At 44.5% G+C, this 24,598-nt stretch overlaps 1 protein-coding gene across 1 annotated transcript in view; it reads left to right on the top strand.

Annotated features, from left to right (window-relative positions):
• Positions 1 to 3,024: 3,024 nt before the first annotated feature.
• Positions 3,025 to 24,598, top strand: part of LOC137436532 (cAMP-dependent protein kinase type II-alpha regulatory subunit) — a 141,956-nt gene continuing 120,382 nt past the window's right edge. The window contains exons 1-2 of the mRNA XM_068130397.2: positions 3,025 to 3,599; positions 21,854 to 21,889. Of these exons, the coding sequence (XP_067986498.2) occupies positions 3,296 to 3,599; positions 21,854 to 21,889 (340 nt within the window). The 5' untranslated portion in view covers positions 3,025 to 3,295. The remainder of the gene's footprint in view (positions 3,600 to 21,853; positions 21,890 to 24,598) is intronic.

The following is a 24,598-nucleotide window of genomic DNA, read 5'->3' as shown; positions in this document are numbered from 1 at the left end:
TGCCTCACATCTAGCTCGGCTTCGGGCTATTGAAACCAAAGCTTTTGGAATCATTGGAATCTTCCGTGATGAAGCTAACTCCGAGGGCCTTTCACTTACTCACCGCAGTAAGGTTGGTGGTCTTTCTGTCTTCTACCAACTCCTCTCCGGCCTTGCTCCCCTAGCTCTTTCTGGGCTTTGTCCCCCAAATATTCCTACAGGTCGCACAAGATCTGCCAGCAACCCTCTTTTTTTTTCTTTTTTTTTTTTTTTTTTAAATGGTTAACATGCCAAACCTCTTATGGTTAACCTGCCAAAATCTAGGCTCTCTGCTCACCTTCACTCTTTCATTCCTCTTTTTTCCCACCTATGGAACAAACTCCCTCACTCTCTTCAATCCCACTCCTCCCTCCAGGTCTTTAAAACAGCTGTTCACCACCATCTCTTATCTTCCCACATCCGAAACCTTCATCTTTTATACCCCCGCTAATTCACCCCAGATCCACTTTTTTGAAATACCAACTTCTTTCCTGGAAGTCCTTGCAGTGTTCATGTGTTTTATACTTCTCCCACCCCACCCCGCCCTTCCCACGCCTCCCCCCCCATGCCCTCTCACTCCCACAGTTCTCCCGATGTCCCTGCTCTCAAATTTTGTGTTTTTGTGCTTGCCCATCTCTCCCCATCTTGTCTATCGCTCCCCTTATTATATGTTTTATGTGTCTGTTTGATTTTTTTGTGTGATTAATGTTAGCTGTTTCACGAGCCTCGATCTTGTATCCAAAAAACCCCCCAAAACCCCCTCTATCCCAATTGTATCTATCACATTCTAGTTTGTACCCTTCTCCCATTTCAGGTGGCACTTACTACCCATCCTGGAAGACAGTTTTAATGGTCTAAATTATAAAACCAAAATGGATTAATAGCGAGAATGTTAGTAAAAGTGCTATCCTGGCACCAACCCACAAATAAAGGGATAATTAATACAAATCGAGCTGCTAAAAGTCAATGAAAGCAAATGATTAGGGGCCATCTGTTTATTACGCAAGGATGGAAAAGGGGAGGGTGGGATGGAGATTTAAGATGGTAAACTGAGAAAAGAAAAATTTAGATTCGGAAGAGAAGGGAGGATGAGGAGACAAAGAGAGAAGGTTAAAGGTGTGTGGGATGCCGGAGAAGAAAAATAAGTTTGACAACATGGAGGACCCCGGAAAGAAAGGGATCAGGGAAGGAAGAAAGGAAGCAAGGCAGGAAGGAAGGAAAGAAAAATGTAAGGAAGGTGGAAACCGGGAGGGGAACGAAGGACAGGTTGAGGACAAGGGGAGAACAGGTAGCGGAGAGGGGGAGGAGTCGAGAGTAAAAAGGGAGTAGAAAGAAAGGAGAGGGGGAGTAGAACGGGAGGAGAGGGGGAGTAGAACGAGAGGGGAGGGGTAGGGGAGAGGGAGTAGAAGGGTAGAAGAGAGGGTGCAGAGGGGGGTAGAAGGGGAGTAGAGGAGGAGTGGAGGGAGATTAGAGGGGGTATAGTGGGGCATAGAGGGAGAGTAGTGGGACATAGAGGAGGAGTAGAAGGGCCGGAGAAGGGACTATAACGGGAGTGAGGGGTGTAGAGAGACAGTGGAGGGGGAATAGAAGGGGCTGAGAGGGGGAGTAGAGGGAGAGTATAAGGGGATAGAGGGGAGTACAAGGGGAAATAGAGGGGGAGTAGAAGGGCTGGAGAGGGGCAATAGAAGGGGTGGAGAGGGGCAATAGAAGGGGAGTAGAGGAGGAGTAGAAGAGGCGGAGAGGGGGAGTAGAAGGGGGAAGAGAGAGGGAGTAGAAGGGGCATAGAGGGGAAATAGAAAGGGCGGAGAGGAGCAATAGAAGGCACGGAGAGGGGGAATAGAAGGGGCGGAGAGGAGCAATAGAAGGGGCAGAGAGGGGAAATAGAAGGGGGGGGGGGGTGAGGAGCAATAGAAGAGGTGGAAAGGAGCAATAGAAAGGGTGGAGAGGGGCAATAGAAAGGGCGGAGAGGGGCAATAGAAGGGGTGGAGAGGGGCAATATAAGGGGTGGAGAGGGGCAATATATGGGGTGGAGAGGGGAAATAGAAGGGGCGAGAGGGGCAATAGAAGGGGCGAGAGGGGCAATAGAAGGGGCGGAGAGGGGAGTAGGAGGGGCGGAGAGGGGAACATAAGGGGCGAGAGGGGCAATATAAGGGGCGGAGAGGGGTAATAGAAGGGGCGGAGAGAGGCAATAGAAGGGGCGGAGAGAGGCAATAGAAGGGGCGGAGAAGGGAAATAGAAGGGGTGGAGAGGGGCAATAGAAGGGGTGGAGAGGGGAAATAGAAGGGGCGAGGGGCAATAGAAGGGACGAGAGGGGCAATAGAAGGGGCGGAGAGGGGAGTAGGAGGGGCGGAGAGGGGAATATAAGGGGCGAGAGGGGCAATATAAGGGGCGGAGAGGGGTAATAGAAGGGGTGGAGAGAGGCAATAGAAGGGGTGGAGAGGAGCAATAGAAGAGGTGGAGAGGGGAATATAAGGGGCGAGAGGGGCAATAGAAGGGGCGAGGGGGGCAATATAAGGGGCGAAGAGGGGAGTAGGAGGGGCGGAGAGGGGAATATAAGGGGCGTAGAGGAGCAATAGAAGGGGTGGAGAGGGGGACTAGAGGTGGAGTACAGGGAGAGGAACAAAAATTCCATGTAATTTTCATACATAATAAATAGTTGGCCTCGCGTCGTCATAATTTTCATCAGCATCATCATCACCAATGTCATGTGACGTCATTATGAAGCGATTGTTTGCCTCCACCTGTCACCCGTTTATGCTGAAAAAATTAAACAATGTAATGTAGCAACAAACAAAATAAAAATAAAACAATGACAAGCTAGAGAGCAAGATAAATATCGAGGAAGAGTGCAAGAAGAATTGGCAAGAGGTAAAAAAAAAAAAAAAAAAGAGGGAGAGGATATATGAAGTATTAATATGGGGAATAAGAAAGGGAAATGAAGAAAGGAACAAAGAAAGAAGGAGAGAAGAGGAAATGTACAGCATACGAGGAAGAGGAAGTGGAAGTGGAAGAGGAGGAGGAAGAGGAGGGGAAGAGGAAGTGGGCGGCCGATGCCAAGTAGGAAGTAGGCCGTTGATGCGACGGAGGAGGTGGGTGGATGAGTTCGGCTTCTTCACAGGACTCCCCGAGGCAGCGCTCCTGGGATGATAACCGGCGCCCTGTGCCCGCCATAGTTAACCAGCGCTTTTTGTTCCCCGGTCGTGGCGGAGTTTGTTTTGCTCGCGAAGCTCGGCCATATCCGGTGCGACCGTAGAGGGAGGTGCGCTCCAAGCGGCGCATGGTACGCTGCGAGGCCATGAGCGTCGAGGTGCCGGCCGGCTTGGCCGACCTTCTTCAAGCCTTCACGGTCGAAGTTCTCCGAAACCGACCGGGTGACCTGGTCGCATTCGCCGCAGATTACTTCCTCGGTCTCCAGCAGCGCCGGCGCCAGGCCGAGGAGGCCGAGACTGTGGAAGAGATACGTCGTGATGGCGACCACCACGAAGACGAAGACGAAGACGGAGACGGAGACGATCGGGGTGTGAACTTCACCTCGGAGACGCGGACCGACTCCTCAAGCGATGACGATTCGGAATTTGAGCGTAAGTTGATGTTACATCGCGCCATTTAATCGGCTATTTCTTGTGAGGCTGAGGGACGAATGCGACTCTGAAAGGCTTGAATCTCGGTATTAAACGGTGAATCATTGAAACGCCGTCGGTTTTGTGCCATGAAGTCGTGCTCGGTCCCTCCACGTTCAAACCGGGAGGTTTGCTCTTTCAGAAGAGAGGGGAGGTGGGACCTTGAAGCTTGGAAATTTGTTACTTCGGGATTCTTGTAAAATGGGGGAGGGTTGCGATCTCAGGAAGCGGGGAAGCATGTGCTCCTTGGGATGCGAGGACAAACTCCCGTTGGTTGTTATCTCCATTTGCGGGTTTCAGAAGGTGGGAGGAAGTTGCTCCCAGAACTCAAAATCTCCACCTCCTTTTTTGGTAAAAGATCATTGTGCATAAAACAAATTGTGAACTCCATAGTGCCTTGTTTGTTGGGTGAAAAATAACTTGGGGGAATTTTTTTTTAAGCTAGGAGATGCACTGCTCGGGTTGAAGAAGAATCTGGGCTATGCACTGCTTGGGCTGAAGAAGAATCCTGACAAAGTGCTGCTGTGGTTGAAGAAGAGGCCGGGCAACACTGCTCGGGCTGAATAAGCGATCGGGCGAAACTATGCCCGGGCTGAAGAAGCTGGCCATCAGGCTGAAGAAGAGGCTGGGTGACCCTCCGCCCGGGCTGAAGCAGACGCCGGGCGACGCTTTGCCCGGGCGGAAGAATAGGCAGGGCGGTACTCTGCCCAGGCTGAAGAAGCTGGCCATCAGGCTGTAGAAGACGCCAGGCGACACTATGCCCGGGCTGAAGAAGCTGGCCATCAGGCTGAAGAAGAGGCTGGGTGACCCTCCGCCCGGGCTGATGAAGAGGCCGGACGACACTCTGCCCGGGCTGATGAAGAGGCAGGGTGGTACTCTGCCCAGGCTGAAGAAGCTGGCCATCAGGCTGAAGAAGAGGCTGGGCGACCCTCCGCCCGGCTGATGAAGAGGCCGGGCGACCCTCCGCCCGGGCCGATGAAGAGGCCGGGTGACACTCTGCCCGGGCGGAAGAATAGGCAGGGCGGTACTCTGCCCAGGCTGAAGAAGCTGGCCATCAGGCTGTAGAAGACGCCAGGCGACACTCTGCCCGGGCTGAAGAAGAGGCAGGGCGGTACTCTGCCCAGGCTGAAGAAGCTGGCCATCAGGCTGTAGAAGACGCCAGGCAACACTCTGCCTGGGCGGAAGAATAGGCAGGGCGGTACTCTGCCCAGGCTGAAGAAGCTGGCCATCAGGCTGTAGAAGACGCCAGGCGACACTCTGCCCGGGCTGAAGAAGAGGCAGGGCGGTACTCTGCCCAGGCTGAAGAAGCTGGCCATCAGGCTGTAGAAGACGCCAGGCGACACTCTGCCCGGGCTGAAGAAAAGGCTGGGCGACACTCTGCCCGGGTTGAAGAAGAGGCTGGGTGACACTCTGCCCGGGCTGAAGAAGAGGCTGGGCGACACTCTGCCCGGGCTGAAGAAGAAGCTGGGCGACACTCTGCCTGGGCTGAAGAAGAGGCTGGGCGACACTCCGCCTGGGCTAAAGAAGAGGCCGGGCGACGCTTTGCCCAGCTGAAGAAGAGGCAGGGCAGTACTCTGCCCAGGCTGAGGAAGCTGGCCATCAGGCTGTAGAAGACGCCAGGCTACACTCTGCCCGGGCTGAAGAAGAGGCCGGGCGACGCTTTGCCCAGCTGAAGAAGAGGCAGGGCGGTACTCTGCCCAGGCTGAAGAAGCTGGTCATCAGGCTGAAGAAGAAGCCCGGTGATGTGCTGCTCGGGTTGAAGACGAGGCCGGGTGGCGCACTGCCTGGGCTGAAGAGGCCAGGCAGATTGTGTGGTTCCTGGGCTAAATCAGCTGTGTGATGCTTCCTGGGCTATATCAGTTGTGTGGTGCTTCCTGGGCTATATAAGTTGTGTGGTGCTTCCTGGGCTATATCAGTTGTGTGGTGCTTCCTCGGCTATATCAGTTGTGTGGTGCTTCCTGGGCTATATAGGTTGTGTGGTGCTTCCTGGGCTATATCAGTTGTGTGGTGCTTCCTGGGCTAAATAAGTTGTGTGGTGCTTCCTGCGCTATATCAGTTGTGTGGTGCTTCCTGGGCTATATCAGTTGTGTGGTGCTTCCTGGGCTATATCAGTTTTGCGATACTTCCTGGGCTATATAAGTTGTGTGGTGCTTCCTCGGCTATATCAGTTGTTTGGTGCTTCCTGGGCTATATCAGTTGTGTGGTGCTTCCTGCGCTATATCAGTTGTGTGGTGCTTCCTGGGCTATATCAGTTGTGTGGTGCTTCCTGGGCTAAATAAGTTGTGTGGTGCTTCCTGCGCTATATCAGTTGTGTGGTGCTTCCTGGGCTATATCAGTTGTGTGGTGCTTCCTGGGCTATATCGGTTGTGTGGTGCTTCCTGGGCTAAATAAGTTGTGTGGTGTGGCTCCTGGGCTGCTGAGTTGAAGAAACATTAGGGCTTAAGGGAGGGGGTGGTGTGGGTAGAAGTGCTTGCAGTGTGCCGGGTGGGGAATAGTTGTCAATATTTTAGCATACATGGCCCATTATGGAGGAGGTAATAAATGCATAACTGCGTAATGCAGAGCTGTGGGCAAAGACAAGACGCACACCATTTTTAGATATTTAAGTTCACCAGGCGGAATTGTACATAGGCCATTGCTAATGGTCGGGCCACCATGTGATGGAAGATACATTGCACTTCGTTCTAAATGCTGACTTTTTGCAAACTTCGGGTAATCCATTGAAACCCCAATCCCCCGGCGAGTGTGATCGTGGTTGCACGAGGGCTTGGTTTTGTGGTGGCAACTTCCCACCATGGTATCCCAACCTCCGACTTGTTTGTCACGCAGCAGGCAAACAAACGTTCATCAGCTTGATATTGCATTGTGCCAAGGGTGTCTGGCCAAACAGGTGCGTGACTACTCATAGCTCCACTTTGACCCTGTTTCTCTATAGATATACTGGAAGATGTGGCCACTTGACAAAGCAGAACCACCATATTTATCTTTTGCCCCATACCCGTTGTGTATTACATTTATTGGCGTTTATCCACTGTGATTCAATTCTATGAATTTGGCGGTTTATAAACAAATTAAACCTTTACTCCACCATCCCCAAGTTCATCATTAGTCTCTGAATTGCCTTTATTATACCAATATATCCCTCCTTTTACAAACATTTAACCCATTAAAAACCTGATTGTCCCCATTTTCCTGTCATGCCTAAACTGTCTATGGTTATTTTTCCTTTAACAAAAAATAATTCTAATAAACTCTGCGCATGCGTGCACGTGTCCTTCTCTCTAATTTATATACAATTTCACTCCTTTGACCCATCTCCACCAAATCTTGCATATGTGTGGGGGTACCCAGGGTTAGGTCATGGGCACAACTCCCTCCCCACACCTCCCACGACCCTCGCAAGCCAATCCACTACGTGTGTGTATGTACGGCTGAAAATCAAGAAACTGACCTCGAGCAAGAAAATGAGCCCATTTGGCCCATCGTTGCCGTGTTGCACTCCGGTTAATTTCTGCTCCGGCTTTAGCATCAATCTTCTTGATTGTTTACGAAAGTCTTAAATAACCCAATCTTGATCGGGTGGTCCAGCTTGTTACATACAAGTCCAACTTGGTGATGGGCCCAACCCTTTCCTCCCCCTTCAATTTCTTCTCATTAGTGTTGCATAATACGCCTACAGCATCAGCTATAACTGCGAGCACCATGATAAAAGCATGTGTGGGAGCTGTTTTATTTAAAAAAAAAAGTTTTTTCAAAATGGAAGCCATATCATTTATATGCCCTTGTATTGGGTATCATTCTGAGCTGTTGTGCTGTGCACCTAAAGTCTGATTCATTTGCCTTGGTTTATAACTTCAACATATTTGATCACAAAGCCATTGCGGTGAATCGATCAAATGTACCATACTCCTGCCGAAGGAATTCCTGGGCCAAGGTTATGCTGGATGGCCTGCCGTTGTTTTCCCAGTCGCCAGTTAGGACAGGAATTTGGAATTTCTTTATGGTGTCGGCGATAACTCTGCTTGTTTAGTATCCACGAGCGACCAATGCTGGCAGAGGGATCCTCCAACTCCACATCTATCAGATGGATGAAGCACGCTTTGATGAATTCAAACTCAGGCGAGGTTCGAGATATAACTCAAATGTGAGTCCCGTACCTCTCGGCTATACTGCCAAGCATTGCTGTACTTTATCTTAAACGTCGTTTGCAAATGGTCTCCAAGTTCGCTGCATCATATCCATTAAATTTTGGTGAGAAGAACACCTTTCCTTGCTATCTGGCCATTTTCCAACTCGACATTCTTCCATGCAGATAATTTACGTGATGAGAGTTCCTTGTGATGTTTTGGGAATGTGAGCTCTATACTTGCCTTGCGTACTTTCCCAAGCAAGCATTTATCAAGTTTATTTACAGTAACAAATCTGTCTCCTTTCAGCTTGCATTTAATTTAGGGGTGGCATAGTGGAGGAAGTCTCTTGGCTAATGGACAGGAAGTAGAGAAGGTGTGACCAGGGAGTGGCATGAGAGTGGAACAAAGGGTGTAGGCTGTCAATTTGGCTACAAAGTGGGATGCAAATATCGCAGCTGAAGGAAAATAAGCTTATCTGCTTTAATTGCTACTGGAGAACGTGTCATATTAACTGCCGAGTTCATTTTGTGAACGAATGACAACAATTAAATAAATGGCGTTTTGTTTCAGGCCAGGTATTAGAGGCCTACGTCTCTTTATAAAGGCACTTCCACTTTGTGCTAAGGTTCAGAACATAGAATTTTCTTTCATCATTCAGACAAACAGATCACCAATTATACTTTAATCAGACTAATATTTGCAATTTGATGTCTGTCTGACCATGATACATTCTGTTGTTACTCATCCAATCTCTAACCAATCTTGAGAAATACTCAGGGTCGCACGATGGAGGTTGTTGCCACTCTATTTACCCCCACCCGCCTCCCTAAGGGTTTACTTCCCTGGGTGAAATCCATGTTAAGGTGTATAGATCGCTTATTGTGTTTTTCCAAGGCCGCTTCGAAGACCAAAATTAATAACAACAATAGTGATGACAGCATAACATTAGTTCCAAAATATAATTCCAAAACAATATTAATACTAATAATATTCCCTATCCCCAAGGGGTTTTTCTCCTTGAACAAATGTCGTGTCAAGGTGTACTGGCAGAGTTTCCGCCCTATGGGCAACCTTATTACCTCCGCCACCAAAGGTGGATGGAGGTTATGTTTTCCACCCCTGTCTGTTTGTCTGTCCGTTTGTCTGTGAACAAAATATCTCAAAAAGTTGACGGATTCGGACGAAATTTGGCAGAGATGTAGCGAATGCGACAGGGACGAAATTATTAGACTTTGGTGACGATCCGGATGCTGATCCGGCTCCTATAATTTTTGTAAGTGATTCTTCACCCTTGTAAGATGGGGCCAAAAACGATGCAAAGCAGGATATCTCAAAAAGTTGTGGACGGATTTGGACGAAACTTCGTGGACCGGTTGGGTGTCTGACAAAGACGATTTGATTAGATTTTGGTGAAGATCTGAATATGGATTCGGATATGAGAATTATTTTATTTTTAAAGCGATTCTTCACCATTGGGAGATAGGGCCAAAAACTATACATAGCAGGATATCTAAACAAGTTATGGATGGATTTGGACGAAACCTTTTTGGCCATGTTGTGTGTGTGACGTGGAATAATCGAATCAATTTTGGTGTATATCTGGATCCGGATCCAGCTAGTAGAATATTTTAAGTGATTCTTCACCATTGAGTGATGTGACTAACCAGGTGGAGGTATGCTCTCTACTGAGTGCCGTTCTAGTTCTAAGCATGCAACACATTCTTCTGACACACCTTTATTTGGGCAGTGTATAGGCAACTGAGAGCTCCCTCATTCGCTCCCATAAATAAATAACATGGGTTATGTACATGAAGCCGACTGCTTATAATTTAAAACGCCTCTGCGCTTGAAAGCGTGGGAACAGGAATACTGTACTGTAAAGGGTGGGACTTGTAATACGCTCTCCCACCAGGAGGCCACGTTCTCTACTGTTGTTGTGCTTCCCTCTCCCACCCCCTTTTGTTTTCCCGCTCCCTTTATTATATGTTCAGTGTGTTACCTCTTACACGAGCCTTGACTTGCTATACAAAAAAAAAAATACCTTTTTTGAAATTTAGCGTACACAAGCCAAGTTACCGAGATGTTTGCCATGGCAAAATAATTCAGCCATTCACAGCTGTGATCTACTCAGGTTGACATAATGTCATGAGGAATCTGAAACATGAAAGCTAAACAACGAAAATTAATAAACAAGACTTTTAAAGAAGCCAAAAATACTTGGAAACGTACCTGTGAGAAAGAGATGTGCCTCTGCGCAATGAAAGATGTGGAGCACTTTTTGATCATCTCATCCAAAACGTTGATGTTTTGCAGTCAGTATTACAAAAAAGGACGAAGATTTGTAGATGAGCGTGTTCTACCCGAACCTTCGTGTTGCTTAACACCGGTGTGAAGGACATCTGGGGCTTGGTGATGCACAGGGTAATAATAATAATAATTATAATAATAATAATAACAATAATAATAATAACAATAATAATAATAAATTCGGTTTTATTAACATAAAAATCATACAAGACCATAGTCCGAAGACTAAAACGGTTATGTTTACATTAAAATGAGAAAACCGGTTTACAATGAATGAAAAAGTAAATAAATACCTACATACAAGATTTCAAAATCAACCACAAGCATGCAAGTAACAAGAAATTATTCAATAAATCTATATATATAAAACACAGTTTGTGTGTGTGTGTGTGTGTGTGTGTGTGTGTGTGTGTGTGTGTGTGTGTGTGTGTGTGTGTGTGTGTGTGTGTGTGTGTGTGTGTGTGTGTGTGTGTGTGTGTGTGTGTGTGTGTGTGTGTGTGTGTGATGTTACCGATAGACTCCTAAACGGAGAGGCTTACGTGCTTGATATTTGACAGAGACATGGCCATTGAGCGTGGCACGAACATGGCCGAACTCAAAATATTTGACGATCCATATTTTTTATTCATATTTATTTCAGCGCATGGAATCAACGGAATCAGAGCAGGTGGGCGCTGATTCGCTCAGAGCGATCACGTGATGACGCTATGACGCTATGAACGCTATGACGCTATGACGCTATGAACGATATGACGCTATGAACGCTATGACGCTATGACGCTATGAAAAAAAAAAATCGCTATGACGCTATGAACGCTATGAAGCTATGACCGCTATGACGCTATGAAGCTATGAAAAAAAAAATCGCTATGAAACGCTATGACGCTATGACGCTATGAACGATATGACGCTATGAACGATATGACGCTATGAACGATATGATGCTATGAACGCTATGACGCTATGAAAAAAAAATCGCTATGACGCTATGAACGCTATGACGCTATGACGCTATGAAAAAAAAAAATCGCTCGCTTTGCCAAGGGGCTCGCTCCCCCCCCCCCCCCCCCCGTTCCCCTCCCCCTCCCCTTCCCCGCCCGGCAATGCCGGGTACTTCTGCTATTAAGTCAATAAATTACTAATAAGTTTACTTTAAATATCAGCATAACCAGATTGAAAAAAAACAACATTTAATACATTAACTATGTAACACATTAAAAAGTTGAAAACATTTAAAAACAAGAAAAAGCAATCAGAGATTGCAGACCCTCGCCAGGATGTTTTCAGTGGTTTTTAAGGCTTTTGTGTTAAAACAAATATGGCGGCCGAACCACGTGACCGAAGACGTCATCATTATTATTTTTTTTCTACACCAATTTATCCCTAGATTATGCTCACGAAATTTCATCTCGATCGGATGAAGTTTTGTACTTGTCGAATTATGTCGTTATAATGAAGGCACCTATGACATCATCATTAACAGATGTTATTCCACATGGAGAGTTCTTTACAATGAGCCATGTCTCAATTCTTTCTATGCAGCACTTTCGGAGATATAGAGGTGCAAAGGTTTTTGGTTTTTCCAAGATGGCGGCCGAATCACATGACCAATGACGTCATCATTTTTTTTTTCTCCACCAATTTATGCCGACATGGCGCTCAAGAAATTTCATCTTGATTGGATGAAGTTTTGAACTTGTCGACTTATGACGTCATAATGGAGGCACCTATGACATCTTCATTAACATATTTTATTCCACATGGAGAGTTCTTTACAATGAGCCATGTCTCAATTTTTTTTATTCAGCACTTTTGGAGATGTAGAGGTGCAAAGTTTTTCGTTTTTTTCAAATGGCGGCCGAACCACGTGACCTATGACGTCATAATTATCATAAAAAAATTATACAGGTGGAGTTGCACCTATGGTGAAAATTTCCTGTCAATCGGACCAACGGTTGCAGAGAAAATCTTATATTTTCTGTGCGGACAAACAAACAGACAAACGAGCAAATGAAAAATCGGTCAGAGGCAGAGAACTTGCCGGAATGTACTTTTTTATCGGCCATTTTGGATCAAAATAATAATACATAAGGACATGGGTTGAATCCCTGCTTGAGAGAATGCTAACCCACTCCCCGCCATCACGGTCGTCTCTCCAATCACAATCCCACGAGATATGCGGAAAGGACGACCCAAAACCAAATATCTTATTTTTGATTCGTATATAAACATCATTAAAAGTAAATAATGACCTCTGCCAAAGTTCAAACGACGTGGGTTTAATCTCTACATGAGAGAATTCCACATAGCTATTTAGGCATTGTGCGGATCGGCAAAAAGGGTTGGCGTCAGGAAGGGCATCCGGCCGTAAAACATTGCTTCAAAAAGGGGACCGAAAAACAACAACAACCACGGTTCCCGAAAAAGGCCAATCCCCGCTTTGCGGGGAAAAATGGCCTCTAAAGGTGTTTTTATTTTATTTTATTTTTTTTAGGCGGTGTATAAGCTAACAGATCGCTGACTCCATCGATCTTGCCATGGCCGTAACACCTATCGGCTCAACATCCTTTTAACTGTTGACGTGGTAGTTTTTACAATGAAGGAAACACGGTTAACAAAATCAGGTTTAAGATCCCAATGAAAATCCGCCTTCATTTAAACCGTCAAATCCTTCCGCTGCATCACTCCGCCTCGCCCCGGCTTTACGCTGCGGTCACGATTTTCATGTTTTGGGTGACCTTGAGGTTGACCTTGGGCCAAGAGATCTTTTCTTTGATCCATTCTACCTTGATCTTTTCTACCCCCACTAATTTCGGTCCCCTTGTGTTTTATACCTCTTCCCCCCCCCCCCCCCCCTTCCCAAGCCCTCTCCCTCCCACACTTCTCCCTGCTCTCAAATATTGTGGTTGTGTGCTCCCCCTTCTCTCCCCATTTTGTCTTCCGCTCCCTCTTTTTGTATATTTTGTTTGTCTGGTTGATTTGTTTGTGAAATAAATGTTAGCTCTTTCACGAGCTTCGATTCAGTATACAAAAAAACAAACAAAAAAAAGTTTAAAATTGGGCACAGGCTATTCCAGGGCAAGGCAAATATGTGTGTGAAGTATGGCGATGCTATGTGCAACGATGTAGACGTAGTACTGCGCACAAACAGACAGACAAACCAACCAACCAATATACTTGCCGGAATCTATTCCGGCAAGTAACAAACGGACTCAAATGCAATACCCTATCCTCTGGTGAGGTTAATTAAATATAGAAGATGTGAAATACAGTGTTCTGTTATGACAATGCAGAGCAGACTGAACACAATGAGGAAGGGCTTTTGGCAAAGCAATAATATTGCACCTTATTCTAATGGGCAATTTAACAGTTGAACCAAAGTAGGAATAAGTCAGAAGTAGATCGACATAGTGATGCTGCTTGGGAAAGGCAATCATATGGACAGCTCTTCTCTTTACTCTTCGCTAAAGGGCAAGTTTAAAATGACGATATTTACTATTGCTTATTACAGATCCGGGTCTTCACTAAAATTAAATCGATTGTTGTCACAGACCCACCTTGTTCACCAAAGTTCATCCTGATCTGTACACAACTTTTTGAGATACCCTGCTTGAAGACAAACAGACGTGACAGACTGTTGAAAACATAACCTCCATCCACCTTCAGTGGCGTAGGTAATTTTACGAGATATTTGCATCCATGTTTGTATGTTTTGTGTGTGCTCGTGTTTTATGGTACACGGGCGCTACTCGCTAATTGAGTTAACAGGAAATGGTACGAACTCGACTCCTCTCATCCACCGATATTTCTCGTGTTCCCACATTCTCGTGAGTCTCATCTGCATTCAAGAACAGAACATTTATGGTAAAACCATTTTGAAATTGCTACTCTTTCGTCTGAATGCTGAAAAATTGTAGGTGGGCCCTTCATCTCGTACTGGTGGATTGGCGCTTCACAGGCAGGGTGTTGTGTCATGGTCTGTGCCATCTCTTGAATGGATGTTGAGATAGGTGCCCCGCCTGCCAGTATTAGCTGATGTACCTTAAATATCCCACTGCGTATTTTGCGAAGTATAGGCAAGTTATCTCCAACACCATGAACAAATTCCAAATTTGTGCTCAAGTCGGCTCCAGTTGAATGCTAGGTCTTGATCAGCCGCTTCGTTAACAAAACATGTTACACTTGTAAATTTTTTATTTTATATGTCGCACATGCACACTTGCACAAACCTCTTTACAGTATATTCAGGCATGGCTTTCAATAATCGGGTTTTATAAAGTGAGTGTTTTCTGGTAACAAATAAGGGACATGGTAGAGCACAATGGTAAAATGGCCAAGTTTTATAACTTGTATTCTGCAGAAAGTTGGTAGCGGCAAAAAGGGTCATGTTTTTAACCCAACATTTGTGGGTTATATAGAGTACAGTAGGTCTTCGCTCAGTTCTGTAAGTAAACCTTACTTCAAAGATGTCGGGATTCCTCCAAATTTCTTCATTTAGTGTTATAAAGATAATTAGCAACTGTATAAAAAGCTAAGCATACGTGTTTGTGGTTTATAATATTTTTACTTCCTGTGGAAGCCGTTGCTCCCACGGAAACACCATTATATCTATAAGCTATTTATACACGTTATCACTGCAGGAAAAACGCCTTGGGGAAGTGGGACATTATTGGTTCACGAGTTATCAAACAGAGTGACCACTATATTCGTCATGGGTGTGTGTCTGTGTGTTTGTCTGTCCGCAGTGTAACTACGCGATGATATCATCCGATCTTGATGAAACTTGGGTGGAGGTTGATATCATGATCTAGTTGTGTCCTGAGGAGAGTGGGCGTATTGCGCCCATTGTGGGCGGAGCCACGCCCAAAAAAGATGTCTTTTTAGGGGTAATCGAGTTCAAGCTACATCTTCTCTGGGGGGTTTGGTGGAATCTGACAGGGGTTTTGATATTTGGTTAGGCCAATGTCATGTGTCTAGCCCCACGGAGCTCGTTGTTTTTTTTTTTTCATTTTTGCCCCAAGGTCAAAGGTCACAAGGTCACAAAATTTAGAAAAGTCGATTTTTCATGGTTTTATTACATTGTTCACTTCCTGATAGGGTGAAATGTCGTACATGATCTTATATTATCACGTACATCATGAAATACAAGTTTTCCAACAAATTTCAGAATCTTCGACCTTTGATCTTTGATCAAAGGTCAAAGGTCAAATTTTCAAAAGGTCAAATCAAAAGGTCAAATTTTCAAAGCTGTCGGAATCGAACCGAATTTTCGGTATTGTGTCGCTAACTAACCTCAACTGATTATGGTCTCGATTTGATGCATCAATCGTCGATGATCGTGACGATCGACTTGATAGTCTGTCCTTTGTCATTGAATACCGCTCGCTCGTGAACCATCGTCGTCTCCTGACTTGTTAGTATTAATATTATTTTGTAATAACATTAACGATATGCGATTATCGTTAATTTTGTTATTAAAAGCGTCTTTGGACAAACACCACGATAAATCTTCTTCGTTGGACAAACGCCACGATAAAGCTAATTTAACATTGATATACACCTCAACACACAACGCCATTGACAGAAATGGTGGGGAAAACCCGCTCGGGGAAGAAAATCCCCTTGTGGAGGGGGGAAAATGAATGCACTACAACCTTCATTATGTAACCCTTCGTCGTCTTGTCAAGTTTGGTTGAGATTGGATAAGTAACAACGGAATGTATTGGCGTCAAAAATTCATCTGACAGACAGATAGACAGACACAAAATGGCGTATTTTAGTATGATAAGCAGCATTAGCGACTGTTTAAAAAGCTAATCATGTGTGTTTGTGGTTTATAATATTTTACAAGCCCGGCTTCACCTCTGTTAGACTTTCGGTCTTGTTTTTTCTTGCCTGTTCATTTGTTTTTATTTTTACACACTTTTATTTAACTACATCTGAACTTTGTTTGCCCCATTTCAAATCTTTGAGCCGTTCATTTTCTAGGTTCCATATGTCCGAGAGAGCTGACATTTGGCCCACGGTCTTCTTTTCTGGTACATTTCCATCTATCAATTTAATTTAAAAAAAAAAAAATTGTTTTAAAACTTTAAAAAAACAAGTGTGTAGCGCTAAACATGTTTTTTTGTTTACTTGTTATAATCTTTTTTTCTCTTCTACCCTCTTCCTTGTGGTTTCACTTTTTATTATGATTGTTGCAGTTTGTGAATCTGTTTGAGTATTTCGTCATTTTCTACCACAGGATTATTTTAATTTTATTTATCGACATGGAATGTTGAATTTGGTTACAACGTCAAATGGCTTGCCATTCAGTTTGCCAGGAGATGGCATCGTTTTCACGTTTTGAATAAATAATAGCAGCATCCTAAGAACGACTTCTTGCATGATTTAAACATCATTGACAGTAGTCGTCGAAAAGCATCTTATGTATCCATTGAACAGACAGCGAAGCTGAAGTGATCGGTTCAAGAAAGATGCCATTGGTAGCGTGTTTTGGTACTTGCCTTGCAGGTTCAAGCCATGTATTTTGCATTAATTTTTCCAATTTGTTTTTAGAATCTTGTTTTTCCTCTCTGCATGTGAAATGATTTTGATTCATGAGCCTTGAACAATAATCGATTTGTAATGCTCATTGATTACTTTCAGGTGAGGTGTTATGGTCTTGCATGGATGGATGATGGGTGATCAACTTGCACCATGAGGCACATAAGGTAGCCAGTTATTTTCATTGGCGAGGGGGAACCATACTGGATGGGTCTCTACTCCGACACAGGATACTTGACTAGCTCCCTTTTCCCAGCCAGCTGGTACTCATTTGGAAGGGTGACAGGCTGAGCCGACCTTTCTGGTGTTATTTTGGCACGACTGGGGCTTGAACCAAGGACGTTAACATCCAAAGCCAACCTCCTTAACCGTTGCGCCAGCACCGTATGGGTTAATTTTGGTGGAAGGAAAAATGTCTATTTCGCCCACCGATGGAATGGTCCTTTCGCTTTATGATAAACACTCAAATTGCTTCCTGGTTAGTGTTTATTTTTATGCGGATGGTTCCTATTTGAACTTTACTTTTGTTTATGAAAGGCACAGTGATGTATTTGGATTTGCATCTTGGAGGGAATTTGTTTTGCACCTGCACCCAATCCCCATAATTACGTTTCGAGCTTTGATACATGTACTGGAAAGCAAGATGGATTCACATGAGGTGCTAAGTGGGTGAAATGGTGAATAATTATGAAATAGCTGGATGAAGAAACATCAAGCCTGTTAAAAGTTAGACTTCTCGGACGGGATACTTCCCCCAAAATTACGGATGGGTTAATTCCCCCATAATTGGGGTATTTTAGTTGGACTTATAAGATACTGATACTAGCAGGGGTACCTGTCGTTGCCTTGTGCTGTTCTTGTTGGCTTTTTGAAGAAATCCAAAAAATTTTCCCATTTTTTTTCATGGGGGCCCAAAACACTTCCCTACACCCACTAAGGAATGGGGTTGGGGATCATTGGTTCACGAGTTATAAAAGTGAGCACGATATTCGTCATGTGTGTGCGTCTGTCTGTCTGTCTGTGTGTGTGTGTGTGTCTGTCTGTCTGTCCGCAGCATAACTACCCGATGATATCATCCGATCTTGATGAAACTTGGGTGTGAGGTTGATATCATGATCTAGTTGTGTCCTGCCTAGAGTGGGCGTATTGCGCCCATTGTGGGCGGAGCCACGCCCGAAAAGGTCTTTTTAGGGGGTAATCGATTTAAAGCTACATCTTCTCCGAGGGGTTCGGTGGAATCTGACAGGGGTTTCGATATTTGGTTAGGCCAATGTCATGTCTAGCCCCACGGACCTCGATTTTTCATTATTATTTTTTTCATTTCATTTTTCACCGAATTTTCGGTATTGTGTAGCTAACTAACCTCATAACTGATTATACATTATTTTCTATCTCATTTCAAGGTCAGTAACCTTCGTTTTGACATTTCCGGGCCTGGCCTGTCCGGGCCTGTTTCGGTTATAGTCCGTCCTTTGTCATTGAATACCGCTCGCTCGTGAACCATAGTCGTCTCCTGACTTGTTTAATATTACCTTTCATATCTTCACAAAGGCTTGGGCACAATAGTGGGATTATAGAAAAGAAAAAGGAAAAATACTTTCTTTTTCAAGCTTTTTGCCGAAAACATTCTCCGGCACTCACTGATGAACCACTGAAAGTTTGATGAAGATCCGTTTGACCATCTCTGAGAAAAATGGTGACACACACACACACACACACACACACACACACACACACACCACACCACACCACACCACACCACACCACACCACACCACACCACACACACACACACACGTCATTCCGTACAGTGGTTCAGGAGTTTTTATTAGTCAAACAAACAAACAAATGGACAATTCTAAAATTTGAATATTGCAACGAAAATGAGCTCTAACGGGTAAAAGGATTAATTAACTGATTAGTTGTATTGTAATTTGCATGTTTTGCGTCGACGTATTGTAAACCCCAATTCAAGTCTGCCAAATGGTATTTTGCAGGGCCCTGTGTCCCCTGCATTATTTTGTGTTTTTATTTTAATATGTGCTTTATTTCTCATTGTATTTATTTGATTAATAACTTTGTTTTATTTTTCTCTTCACATACCTTCTTGCACCATGACAACCAACACCTCACAACTAACACCTCATGACATGACAACAAACATCTCTTGCACCTCACAACTAACTGTTCCCGAGCCAAATACCACACGTTTACATTTGAATTGGACCAATCGATGGGGTATGCTTGAACCAGACACCCCAACCAATGGGAGCACTAAGTGACGTCACATGAGGAGTGGTTTTGAACTAAGTTTTGAAGGAAAAAGGTCATTTTACAGTGGAGAATCCACAGAGCGAGTAGTGTGTGCTGTTTCTCCCAGCCTCTCCATTGAAGCCTTCACCAGGACTGCTTTTCGGAGCATGGCCAGGGTAATTGAGTCCCCTCAGCCTTCCTCTTCCATCCAGTGGAAGGAGGAACCAGTCTCGTGATGCTGAGGACGCAAACTGAGTTGGCCCAGACCGACTGGAGACCAACCACGCAGCACGTCGTGTGTGGAGAAACTGTTGCCTGTTCGTCCCATCAAATCTAGACGAGGGTGCCTCGCTCTTCTTGACCAGGCCTGAACCACCACCCTAAATTAATTTATCCTCCCTGTATCTTGTTTCTCACCCTTTATCCTTCTGTGTGTCCAACTACCTCTTGAAGGAGTCTGTGTCAATAAGGATAGGGTAAGTTGGATTACACTGGGATCTTTATCTGAGAAATAAGTCATTTTAAGTGCGACTGTGTGCGAGCGCGTGTAACACCAATCACGCCCAAACTACTGGGCCAATTGCCACCAAACTTGACACATAAACCAAATTGGACCTCCTGTTAAACATAGGCTACTTGTTTTTTTTAATGACCGTTAATAATGGTGATATCGCTAAATTCAAAATGTTATTGTGGCAGTTTGTGTGTGTGGCCTCGACGTCTACGTTCCCGTCCCTCCCATTGGCAAACCCGAGTCCCTCACTCGTGCAGTAATACCTTCTCCCATCGGGAGCGTCACTATGCTATACATAATTACATATAGAGAATTGGTGTCCTCACTTCCACACACCCTGAACCCCTGGGACCAATTTTATTTATTTATCTTTATTATTAACTCAACTGGACTTCATCACATACTGAACCCTCCGTCGTCTGTCGTCGTCGTCGTCTGTCTTGTCGTCCGTTAACTTTTCGACGTTAACACTCCAGCGTCCACAAATATCAACCGATTCTGATCAAACTTGACATGCAGCATCCTTACCCCAAGGACCAGGTTGGTATTACATTTCAGCCCGATCCGTTGAAAAATGGCGGACTTAGGCGACCATTTTGTTTTTGGTCATGAAAACGACGTTAACACTCTAGCGTCCACAAATATTAACAGATTTTGATCAAACTTAGAATGTTTAACCCTTACCACACAAGGTAGGTTGCTTTTGCATTCCAACCCTATCCGTCACAAAATGGCCGCCATAGGCCGCCATATTGTTTTCAGCTCCGAAACGACGTTAAGACTTTAACGTCCACAAATTGTATCAATTGTAAAATAAGGACAAGTATAACGATACAATGACCTTAAAATTATTACAGAAGGTTGTTGGCTTTTCATTTAAGTCAAATCTAGTACAGACAACTGACCTACTTTAAAGTTGTCCAGTCAGTTCAGTTGAGTTCTGCTTCCCTGGAAGCTCTAGTTTTTAAACTGCCTCAGCCCTCCTGATTACAACCACCAATTTTCGACTCGTTCCACCATAGTTCAGAAGTGCATAAAAATCAAACACACAAACAGACACTTCTCAAATTATATGATTGACTGCACAGCCTATTGGTTATTGTCTTGGATATCCATCGTTGACTGGTGCAAGTCATTTTGATGGATGTGGAAATGTACACCGATTGGACCCAACGCTTTGAGACTTGGATCAATAATGCTGGAGCTGAGTTCAGGGTCTCCTCTTATTTGACCCGAATGGAATCGGCTTTCATTACATGTTGACCCTCCTTTGATCCTCCTTCCACAGCCCTCCTGCTGAACAAAGAATGAGACTCATGGAAGAGCTTGTACATGTGCAAGTATCACTTACATTACAAGGACAGGAGATGGTGTAATTCAGTGCCGTGTATATTGATATACGTATGTTAATATACGGCACTGGTGTAATTGTACCTGAATTGCAAGGCCATTATTGAGAGACAATGGACAAATCAACACAATAGGCTTTCTATAATGTGCTGAGTGTTCAGATAACGTTTTCCTTTCCATATGATGTTTCATTTTTTTTCTTTTGTCAATTCCAAATCTATTTCCTTAGCCATTCCTTATTTCTTTTTTTCCTTTGAGCATCATAAATTCTACAATGACTTATTTTGGACAGAATACCTATTGAGTTTTGTTTAGTTTGCATGAATTGTTGGGGTGTGGTAAGTGGGTAGCCATGCATTTTTGTGGAACTGTCTAATCCTATGCTCTGCCAGGGAAGTGGTGTTGGGCCCCAATAGCTTACTAATTGCACAACCGCTGGGTTAATGAAATGCAATATGGTTATTGATTTATTAATGCAGCAGAGACAGATTAAGGTTCTGCCAGGAGAGTATTATTTGGATCTGCTCCTGCCTTAAAGGGGATGTGGCTCGGAGGTATGGGTAAATTCAACATTTCATTGTGGTATATTCATTGTAATCTATTTGTGCTTATGTTTGCCTTTGATGGGGAGCATGTTGCCTTCTTTTCCTGGCTCCTTCAATGGAATTTTCATTTTGGAATGTTTTGACGAGGAAATATCGACAACTGCTTTATAATTTTTCCTTGTTGTGTATGGAGTGGCATCGTTACCTCCGCTACCTAAGGTGGACTGAGGACATGTATTCACTCCTGTTTCTGTCTGTTTGTGAGCATGATATCTCAAAATATTATGGACGGTTTCGGCCAAGACTTTGTGGACAGGTTGAGTTTGTGACATGGATGAATTGATACGATTTTGATTAAGGTTTGGATGCAGATCCGTCCTATCGGTGGGATTCGAAGCGTAAACTGTCCAGCCTGGTGGAGGTATGCAGTCTACCTAGTGTCCTTGTTCAAACTGCATCTCATTGCTAAAATGTTTTTTTTTGTTGTTGGGGGGTGAAAACTCTTGCACTAGTGTGGGTATTAGATTATTTAATTACTCTGTTTTAATGTGCCTTCCTCTCCCCTCCGTAGCTCCGGTGATCAACAGGTTTAAGAGAAGATCTTCAGGTAATTTTTATTTGCTTTTCAAAATGGTTGTCATTACGGTTTTTGTTCCAATTTGCATTTTTGCTTATCCACATATGCCGGTAAAGGTGCTCAAAGGCATGCGTTTGTACAGAGTTGATGCAATGTAAGCAATACTTGGTAAACAAAGCTACTGCCCACTGCATGTCCAACTTTTTCCTCCGAAACACACCACTCTTAACTTGCCGAAGAAAAGAAGAAGGACCTGATCGATGAATACGAAGAAGGGTGTTTTAGCAAGGACTGACAAGATTGGTGAATACTTGTCGAAAGCAATATTTAAGACGATGCTTCCAGCGTATTATGTGGGAGATTGAGATGAGGGAGATGTTAAATGCATTGCGCTTCCCACGAGACACGAGGTTGACAGTTTAATGCTGGGTCGAGATTCTAATCCAGCTGGTAGACTGCTCAGAGGCAAGTGTACAAGGCTCTCTTGCTCGCCCAGTAGAGTTGTTATGTAATTTGCCTGCTGGGCAAAGACATTGGTAGATATCGGTAGATGTGTATATAGATTATTCAGAGCTTATATATTTATATATAGATTATATGTTTATATATAGATTATATGTTAATATATAGATATGAAGGATATTCAGAGCATTGATGAGAATAAGAAGAAATTCGAGGAGTGGCAGGAGGGTACGGGAGCAGAAGAGGCAGAGCATGAAAGTTATAAGGCAGTCAAGAAAGCTGCAAAGAAAGAGGTAGCAAAGGCGCAGGAGGCATAGAGGAAAATGTTCGGAGAACGCTTGGATTTGGAAGAGGGTCAGAGAGCGGTATTCAGGATTGCAAAGCAGATAGCGAAAGAGGTGCGATGTGATGGGGGTGAGTTGCTTGAAGGATGAAGTGGGACAAATCGTTGTGGACCCAGATGGAATTAAAGGAAGATGGAAGAGATATATGGAAATGCTGTTGAATGCAGAGAATGAATGGGATGGCAACATAGAGACTTGAGAGTAACACAGTTTTAGGACTGGCAGAGAAGATAACTGAGAAGGAAGTTGAGGGAGCAATAAAAGCAATGAAGAGTAGAAAAGCGGGAGGGCCGACGGGAGTTGTGGGAGATATGTTGAAGGCTCAGAGGCAAGTGTATGGCGAAAGGTATATGCTGCATGTTTGAGTTGTGGGAGATATGTTGAAGGCAGCGGGAAGTTTGGGTGTGAAGAGAATGACAGACATCTGTAATCTGGTGGTGAAAGAAGGCCGCATTCCAGTGGATTGGGAATTGAGTAACCTCGTCCCTCGATACAAGGGGAAAGGTGACCCTCTGGACTGTGGCTCGTATCGAGCGATAAAGTTATTAGAGCATGGAATGAATGTATTGGAAAGGGTGTTGGAGAAGAGGATAAGGAAGAAAGTGAAGATCAACGAAATGCAGCTGGATTTATGCCAAGAAGAGGAACAACAGATGTGCTTTTTATTGCAAGGCAGTTGCAGGAGAAGTACATGGAGAAGAGGTGCTGGCTCAGAACGCAAAGGAGGGTTTACCGTGGGAGTTTTTTTAATGCAAATGATCTGGTGTTGATTGGGGAGAGTATGTATGGATTGAAGGAGAGGATGAACAAGTGGATGGAATGTATGGAGGCAAAAGGTCTGAAGGTGAATATTGGAAAGACGAAGGTGATGGCAAGTGGTAAAGCATGTGGTGAGGTGGAAAGAACTGTGAAGTGCTGTGTGCAGGAAGGGTGTCGGAGTGAACTCCATTCAATGTACAATGTGCGCTGAGTGTGTTCATCAAAAATGTAGTGGTCTGAGAGGGTCATTAGCTACATTCAAGCGTGGCAGCTACATTCAAGTGTAAGGTGTGCATAGAGGGAGCTGCAGTGGAGGAAATGTTGAGTTGGATCTTGGAGATGGCGTGAAGCTGGAAGGAGTGAAAACGTTTTGCTACCTCGGAGACATGCTGAATGGAGTAGGTGGATCAGACTCTGCGACGGTTGCTTGAGTGAGATGTGCATGGAAGAAGTTTCGGGAACTGAGTGGCATGCTGATGAGGAGGGGAGTGTCGTTGAAGCTGAAGGGAAAGGTATATGCTGCATGTTTGAGAAGTGTTATGATTTATGGGAGCGAGACATGGGTAATGAACGTAGAGCAGCAACAAAGACTGGAAAGGGTGGAAATGCGAATGGTTCGGTGAATGTGCGGAGTATCGTTGAGAGAGAGGAAGACAAATGATGAATTGTGAAAGATGATGGGAATAGAGCCTGTGATGGATGCTGTGAAGAGAAACAGGTTGAGATGGTTTGGTCATGTGTTGAGGAAGGATGAAAGTGACTGGTTGAGAAGAGTGATGGAAATGAATGTAGAAGGAAGTAGAGGACGGGGAAGACCGAGAAAGACTTGGCTAAAGGTGGTGGAAGAAGAAATGCGGGCAAGGGGGTTAACAAGGGGAGATGCAGAAAATAGGGCAAAATGGAGAAGATTGTCATGGGGACTGCAAGGCTAACCCCCGCTCTGGCAGGGAAAATGGCCTTAAAATGCCTGTTGTTGTTATTGTATTCAGAGCCGATGGACAAATACGTCTGCTCTTTGGTAGTTTAAATCACACATTTTATTGTGGTGTTCTTACCTCTGCTACCACAGGTGGATGGAGGTTATGTTTTCACCGCTGTCTATCTGTTTGTCCATTTGTTTGTGAAGTTCAAGATATCTCAAAAAGTTGTGGACGGATTCGGCCAATATTTGGCA

Source organism: Myxine glutinosa, chromosome 11 (genome assembly GCF_964187855.1).
Source record: "Myxine glutinosa chromosome 11, kmMyxGlut1.1, whole genome shotgun sequence".
In the NCBI taxonomy this organism is placed as follows: Eukaryota; Metazoa; Chordata; class Myxini; order Myxiniformes; family Myxinidae; genus Myxine; species Myxine glutinosa.
The sequence above is the reverse complement of the archived record's forward strand: the minus strand, read 5'-3'. Positions and strand labels throughout refer to the sequence as shown.